The sequence below is a fragment of the Oreochromis aureus genome, linkage group 8 (assembly GCF_013358895.1).
Source record: "Oreochromis aureus strain Israel breed Guangdong linkage group 8, ZZ_aureus, whole genome shotgun sequence".
NCBI lineage: Eukaryota > Metazoa > Chordata > Actinopteri > Cichliformes > Cichlidae > Oreochromis > Oreochromis aureus.
This window is the reverse complement of record NC_052949.1, coordinates 14,817,769-14,825,911: the sequence shown is the minus strand read 5'-3', so window position 1 is coordinate 14,825,911 and position 8,143 is coordinate 14,817,769. Positions and strand designations below refer to the sequence as shown.

Genomic DNA, 8,143 nt, shown 5'->3' with positions numbered 1-8,143 from the left:
ATCGCTCTTGCTGCCATAATTTTGGACCTCATTCTTATAAAGCCTTCCATACTTTAAGTTGTTTTTTGAGTTATTTAGCTTCAAATTCTCCTCCGTGCTTGTCTTTGCCTATGTCATGCATTTGTATCCTTTACTGGACCTTCACAGGTTCTGTTATATTAATTATAGTGTCCAGGGTCTAATTTTCTTTTTAAAAAGAAGAATTAAAAGCACTACATTTCATAAATATGGCAAACCAGTGTCGTTGTAAAGTCTGCCTGTAGTGCTCGTGAACAATGGTTTCTATTACAGGGATGGTCTGGTCCATGTGTTCTTGTTTGTCTATGTTCACACCTCCCAAAACCACTTGGATGACATTGGTTGATCGACTCAAAAAATAAATAAATGCATAAATAGATTAGTTTGTGGCAGACAAATTAAAAAAGGGAAAAATGCACATGATAAGAGCTACACACAGTAGGCAGCAGTGAGGACGCAGCAGGATGTGAGGAGGATGTGGCAAAACTCAAAGAACGAATCCTTGGGTCTGGTCTGCAAGGACACCTGCCAGGAGTGGGCACTTGGGAAAGTCCCCCCATGAATTCTGCTGGAGTGAAATGTTTGTGATTTTCCACACTGGGAGAACTGGGTGGGCTCCGGTTCGGGTGGAGCAAGTGGAACTGGAACTAAGGAACATTGGGAGAAAAAAAAAAAGTATATATTTTTTGTGTTTATGTGTTTGAGTGAAAGTACAGTGGAAAGTAATTACTGTGTGAAAGTAATCACTTTCAAAGCAGTTGTTAATTTTGTAGTAGTTCCAATAGTTTTTTCATAAAACACCAGGGTTTGTGATCTCCATCAGGGTTCCTAAAATAAAGAGTATATGATGAATGAGAACAAGGCAGTGGTGGCATTTGAATTCATAAGGGACGCATACCTGCAGTGTTTGTTATGTCACAGACCCAGAAAGTCTGAGTATGTGGTGAAAGGATCTTCCCCACTTTGAATGATGAAATAAGAATTCCAGTCCAGATACTCGTCCCCTTGTTCTGTCACACTGACTGTCTCTCCATTTTCAATATAACAGTCACAAGGCACGAGTGGACAAAAAGTATATAAACTACAGCAGAGTTATTAAACTTTAAAGTGAGCTCAGATAAGCAAAATAAATGCAAGGCACGAAAAAGGTGAATATTCTTAAAACAAAAAACAAAAAATAAACATATATATCCTTTTTTTCCTGCAAATTGATACTTAACATACAGAATTTGGAGGAACATATGTTGCCCTCTAGCCGATCCAGATGTGTTATTTCGATAATGTCTCAAACAAACCACATTCTGCACCTGTTAGAGCGGCATGGTTTATAACTCTACAGATGAGAGCCAATTTACCACATGTGATACTATTTTATGTGAATTTAAAAAAAACAGACAGGAGTAGCAAACCATGTTGCTTTCAGGAATCCAGCAATTGGTGTCCTACATTCATAAACAGAGCACCGTTGAAAGACGACATGATGCAACACAGTGACAAGTTCAAATTTCATATTTCCTGTTCAAAACCCGACTGATGGGGATCCATCCTGGCCCCAGAGTTGTATTTTATGTCATATGTCACTGTTGCTTTATATAAATCTCTGTTGATTGCAGTGATCAGAAGAAGGAAACCAGTCCTTTAAGTTTTACAGAGTTCAGAATAGCTGGTTCGGATGCTATGGATGCCTCCTTCTGCAACTACAAAGTCTACATTAGTTTTTTCAATGTTGAGATTTCTATTAAACTTTATTAAACTTCAACCTTAAACTTTATTAATTTAGCAGATGAGCCAAATCAGACATATTGATTTCCCTCTCGGGATCAATAAAGTTATTGTTATTATTAGTTAATTTAGTTTAGTCAAAAATTTTGAGATGATCTGAATTTCTGACTTATTGATGGGAAAAAAAAAACTTTGCTTTCAGAGGCAGAAACAAGCGTCCACTCATCCATAGCTTTATGAGGATAATAATGCATTTTGGAACTGTGCTGTTTTGTTTGCGTGCCTGTGGGAACGTAACACAGATTACAACACTGTAACTCCACTGTTTACTAACCCCACTGTGCCTAAGCTGACCAGAAAAAAACACCAACAAACATTGTCATCATTTTTTTCAGCTGAGCTGTTTGTTTTTTATTCAGTGATCACTTTACAGTGGGTACAATACCATCTCAATATACAGCATCATATATCCTATAAAATACATGGGAAGCATGTGAAGAAGGGTCCAATCAGACTGCAAGTCTCCCTCTCCTGTTCTCTTAAAGAACCAGTTTACAGGGAGTCAGTTCACCCAAAAGTTAAAAGGAGTGCTTGTAAACTATATGACGAATGTTGATTTCAGTCCAACACCCCAAACTCCTGCTGATGGCTCTGCAGACACTTCAAACTTTGCCTCAAACACTGATTATTCAACTGAATGTTATAAATTCATCTCATAGTTACCACTACAGTGGTGGAACAAACCACATGCAGGAAAAAAAGAAAAAAAGGGGTTAACACAGTGTCAGGTCAGTCTGTGCACATACCACTCAATGCTTTAAGAGTCAGTCTGAACTAAAAACATTCACATCTTCATTGCAATCTCCCAATGAGCTGATCCTAAAGACTGTTCTCGTAACTGAAACCCCAAAAAAGAAATATGGCAAGTTTGTTCCAATTCACAGGTTTTTTTTCCCCCCACAGGAAACTGAGTAGGGCTTGGGGAGCGTGCAGTTTTTCAGCAAGTAAAAAAATAATAATTAAAAAAGAAAAAGTCTATAAATATAGACTTTCAGGGGCGGTTTGCAGCACTGGTCAGACAACACTTCACTTTCTTGTCTCTTTGTTCTGTCTTTGTTCACAGAGTAAAACCTTCTTAATGCCTCTTAAAGTTCAGTCTCATTTCTTCCCCGCAACATTTGTTCATGTATATTCGGATTTGCGTATATAGTTGGAAGGCACATATCCTCGCCGCCCGCCCGCCTCCCCCAGCCACCATTCGCTGTTGCCGTTCATGTCCTTGAATTCGATAATTCGCAGTCGCTCATTGGCTGAGATGCTCAGTTCATTGGCGCAACGGGCAGTGAAGGAGTAGAGGGCATAGTAGATCTGAAATGAACAAGTCAGAGATGCCATTAGTGTTTTTGGTCACTAGGGGGCAGCAGATCTTTCCAATACAACTGGAATATTTGCCTATTTACACATCCAGTAACGCCTGAATGACGTCGGCTCTTTTGGCATCATAAATCAATTTATAGAGACATTTGAGCAAATAAAATCTTACCTGATGTCCGTCCACTTCACTCTCCTGTTCTGGTTCTGGTTCTGGTTCTGGCTCGATGTACTCCTCTCTGGAATAAACAGGTTTCTTCTGATTGCTGCTGTCTCCATTTCTCCACTGATATGAACTGTAGCTTTTGTCCGTGTCTCCATACCGCTGTGAGCGATTGTCACGTTGTGAAGAATAAGAGTCTGTCTCAGAGAGGTCCGACATCTCCTTGTGTCCACTTGAACTTCCGTAACTCGTGTCGTACGAGTCTCTGTGACTGCCCGAGTGCCGGTAAGAAGGCTCTACTTCTCTGTGACTGGAGGTATTTCGGTGCGTTTGATCTGAAAACTCCTTGCGGTTTGAGGGGTTTCGGGGTGAAGAGTTCATGGAGTTGCTCTGACTGGCAGAGTCGGGCTGGGCTATGTCTTTCTGGTGACTCTTACGAGATGAGGCGGAGTCCAGCGACGGCTGTGGGGATGAATGGCTCTGGGATTGCGTAAAGCTGACAGTGGCCGTTTCCTGGTTAAAGGTCAGCGTGCTGTTGCTGTTCTGGCGGGAGAAAACAGGGGAGGAGCCGCCGTAGCCCGACTCATTGGACGACTGGCTCTCGATGGAGACGTCTGAATGGCTCCTTCGTGGGTTGTAGGGTTTGAGGAAGGAGCTGTATACGAAACCCGTGCCGACTGGAAAACAAGAATATCAAGATTATATTGCTGCAACATTTGGCTGAAGAGTATATCAATTAACGTAGACAAAAAATAAATACTACCTCCATTATCAATTAGCCAGCGGTTCTGGCTTCCCATGGGGTCCTGCTGCTTGATTACACCCACAAGGTCTCCCTCTTGTATAGAGACATCCAGATCCTGCGCAGCGTTAAAATTCCTATCTGCCTGGTAAAGTTTCTCAGGGCCAAAGCGCACCAGAAGTTCTGCACGGTGCTCGTCTGTCTGCGGGACATGGCTGGGCTAAAGGATGCCAAAGACATTCGTTTAGATCATTGGTAAAACTCCTTTGTTGTTTTGTTTGAATAAGAAATGAAATGATGTCACAATTCTACTCACAGGTCCCTGGACTTGCTTTTTAGAAGTCTGCTTCTCCAGAGTTTTCTTCTCAAAGGGCTTTTTTGTGGCGGCGGTGGCCGGAGGCAGGTTCTCTGGGCAGAAGCTAAAGCTCTGAAGAAGCTGGAGGACTTGACTGTGCTCTTCTTGAAACTGTGAAATCAGGTTGCTCCCTGTGCCAACTTTGTTAGAAAACTGGAGATAAAGGTAAAGAAAAAAAATCAGAGTTAAAAAAAAAAAATAATAATGTAGCTAGGTGTGTGTCCAAAGGATGCGCAACTTCCTAAAACATGACTGGCCCAGAGTACAGCCTTTCTGCAATGCACTTTTAACCCTATGATGATTAATTAATCAGGATATATGATGTTAATTTGTATCACATTTGCTACGTCAGGTATTTTTTTCAATTTATTGCAAACTCTATTCTACTCTGAGCACTCAAAGTGCATATTTCTCACATCACGCACATTCATACAGTTCTTTACTCTGTGCATTCAAATCTAACATCCACGCACACTCACACTGCATTTAGACGGCCCGATCACAGTCCTGAGCCACAGCCACCTACATCTAAATCTTTTAAACTGTATTTTTTACAATAAAGATACCCAAATGTATTTTTATTAAGAAAAAGTCAGATTTATGCTCCTCCCACACTGTCATAAACAAACACTCACAACCTGTAGGAGTGGCTTCAGCTCTCCCAGCGTCGTCTTCATGAAGTCCTTCTGGGCTTGAGCGAAAGCCCTCACGCAGCCTGTAAAAAGCTCTTCTGCCACGCCGTGGAACTTCGGTAGCTCGTCCAGAAGTTGGGCGTTGAGCGCTTCGTAAGTATTGCGCGTCACCTGCAGCTCTTCCTGGGTGCGTCTGTCTTTAAAGCGATCGGCGCGCTCCTTGCAGTTGTCGTAGTCCAGCAGCTTATCGAAGCGCTTCTGGATGAGTTTGTGGGGCCCGGCAAACATGAGGAGGAGCTGGGTGAGCGGGTTGATGACTAAGGCCTCTGTGCGCTCCTTCTGCTCGGCAGATGATGGGGACAGATAAGGTATCATCAGAGGTTGTGCTTTCACAGCGTAAGTAACGGTAAGGAGAAGAAGAGCACTTACAAATTCTGTAAACTTTTTGTCGCTGATGTAGCGGTGAGCTCTCTGAAATCGGTCGGGATCCAGCACACTGCGCTCAGTGTAGATGTCACAGAAACTGATGGCTGCCAGGACCTTCACAGATGCCGATTCCTGATGACAGGTGCATTTTCACAGTTATTATACAGAACATGAAAAGAAAAGATATGCAGACGTTGTATTTTACTATCAAAATGTCTTAGGTAATACGTCAAACACTATGCAAATATGGCCTACCATCATTTTAAAGACTGCCTAATTAAATAAATGCTTCAGTTACTATTAAGATAATGAACTCCTACCCTGATATGCTGCAGGTACAGGGAAATGTCTCTGATGAAGGACTTGATGAGTCTCTCTTGCAGCCTGAACCTTTTTTCAGCTTCATCAAACGCTTCATCTTTAATCTGGGGAAAACACAGAACATTAGATCAAGCATTTTTCAGACAAGCGTGCTCTCATCTGCAACGTTCTCTCCAAACACTTCCGCTCACAGCGGGGAATATACCTGTGGTGAAATTCCTGTGAGTTGCTTCAGGTGGCTGCTGACGCGGTTCGACTTCTTGATAATCGAGTGCATGCTCAGCTTGGAGATCTTGTCGATGAATGTGTCTTCGTCCCCTTTCCTGTACTTCACCACTGTGGACAGCAGAGGGAAAACTTGAGCCGTCAAACCAGCGCTGACCACATATTTACGAACCCGATAAGCACAACTCAAGCACAGACAAAACAAACTGACACCTGTGACTACATTTTGAGCTTGCCAGAAATACGCGAGGCCAAAATGTGGATTTTAATTAACACCCGGGTGCTTTACCGAGATCTTTTCGGCGCTTGTACTCGTTGATGTTTACGTTGATGTCCTTGATGGCCTGCACAGCCTTAGTGAGCTGGGCCCGGTCGTGGTGGCTCTCCGGGGTGGCCCCAAGCAACTCCGTCAGCAGCAGCGGGTAACGCATCACCCGCTGCACCGGCTTAATCAAGAACGAGCCCAGGTTGATGTAATTCGTTTTACCCCTGAAAGGGAGGGCAGAGACAACAAGCAGCGTTTGGGTAAGAGGAAAAATAGAACATGTTACACTTCAGCACATAAGCCACAGCTTCCTCCCATGTACATGTCTCAGTATGATGGCGATCATGTGGATAGGACTATCCAATGACGTGTAACCATCACCACATATACATGGACTCTGATGATGGCAGGTATCATAGCAGGGGAGGCAGAGGAAAAAAATTACTTAGCTTTAATGCAATCTACAGGACTAATATTTCACACAAGTAAACCTGAATGGATGAATTAAGACAGTGAAAACAATTTAATCATTTAATTTGGTTGTTTTCGGCTGGAACTAAATTTTTCTGGGTATCAGCTTTAATTTATAGGTGAGGTTCACCAAATTTCACAAGCTTATGACATTGATTACAGCCTGATTCTGTCCAGACCAGCAGGCCATAAATATACTTCAAGTGTTTTGTCAAAAAATATAAAACTCTGCTGCAATTTTAGTCCAGGAGATGGCATCAGATGAGCATAGAAGCTTATTTCCACCACTGATAATACCTGATAATAAGTTATTTTCTTGAAATTTTGATATAATAACCCAAAGTTTGGACTTTTGAATGACAAAAAAAAAGAAGAAAAAAAAAGGTTTTCTTCAGTAATGGAGGCAAGCTTCCATAATTAGATCATTTTTTAATCAAACTCTTTCATCCAACCACCGGGAAAGAAGAGGATTAAAAAAAAAGACACTGAAATAAACATTTGTCTGCATAGCAACAGTAAACAAAACACATGCGCATGCAAAACACAAACAACGCAATATTTTCCATTTTCCAGCTCAATCCAGAAAAGGAAAATGGAAATAATTAAAAGGACAGATGGTTTTAAAGTCCTCCACACTCATTTTTTAGCCATCGCACGTTGTAAAACACACACATACACAAACACGGATCACTTTTAACAGGTTAGTTAGCGACAGTCATGCTGTCAGAATGATTCTCATGCTGGAAATCAGGACAATACTCGTTATGGAGACTTACCACTCGAGATAAATGGCCCTGTTGAAAGATAAATGGAAAGAAATAGAGAAATGACAAGAACAAGGTTTACACCGTGAGCTTTAGCCTGAACCTTCAGGAATGTTAAAATCTTAAACCATAGAGTTCATTTTTGTATTTTGCATACTGGTCTATACATATTATACATATATTTGGTATATTGTAGCTTATATTTGTAAATACTGGCATTTAAGTGTAATGTATTGTTAATCCCACTATGGGCCCTGGACCCGGAGCGTCCCTAGTTTCGTCTCTGTTCACTTCCATAGGGCTGAGACGACAATAAAGATCTTTGACTTTGTCTTACGATCTGATTAAAAACTAAAGGGCGAATCGAAACGAATGAGACTTTGAAGCCAGCTCCACCCGCCGTTGTTATGGTTTTGTTTGGTGGATTCTCTTTGAAACCTGGACGGATGCCCAGGCTGGCAGTAAAACTTCAGCGCAATCAACAACCACTGGCAGTTTCTGGAACAGGCCAGCACACGTGACCTTTTCAAAGCCTTGTATGTTGCAACATATTTAAAAAGAGTGCTAACACCAAGAGAAGGCTACCAAGTTTTTAAAAAAAGGACACTAACAACCTGTTGTCAACAAGGAATTAGCAGAGAGCATAGTTCGGGCTGTACAATGTCCTC

At 41.8% G+C, this 8,143-nt stretch overlaps 1 protein-coding gene across 4 annotated transcripts in view; it reads right to left on the bottom strand.

Moving 5' to 3' along the window:
- Nucleotides 1-2,122: 2,122 nt before the first annotated feature.
- The window catches only part of LOC116329800 (dynamin binding protein), a 50,837-nt gene continuing 44,816 nt past the window's right edge, over nt 2,123-8,143 (bottom strand). For 2 of the 4 annotated variants that reach the window (XM_031751889.2, XM_031751891.2), the window contains 10 exons: nt 7,488-7,505; nt 6,265-6,464; nt 5,956-6,086; nt 5,750-5,854; nt 5,433-5,561; nt 5,007-5,342; nt 4,333-4,524; nt 4,038-4,236; nt 3,284-3,951; nt 2,123-3,108 (listed from right to left, as the gene is read on the bottom strand). In XM_031751889.2, coding sequence (XP_031607749.1) covers nt 2,923-3,108; nt 3,284-3,951; nt 4,038-4,236; nt 4,333-4,524; nt 5,007-5,342; nt 5,433-5,561; nt 5,750-5,854; nt 5,956-6,086; nt 6,265-6,464; nt 7,488-7,505 — 2,164 coding nt within the window. In that variant the 3' untranslated portion in view covers nt 2,123-2,922. The remainder of the gene's footprint in view (nt 3,109-3,283; nt 3,952-4,037; nt 4,237-4,332; nt 4,525-5,006; nt 5,343-5,432; nt 5,562-5,749; nt 5,855-5,955; nt 6,087-6,264; nt 6,465-7,487; nt 7,506-8,143) is intronic. The other 2 variants (XM_031751890.2, XM_039616308.1) reach the window with 2 other exon arrangements.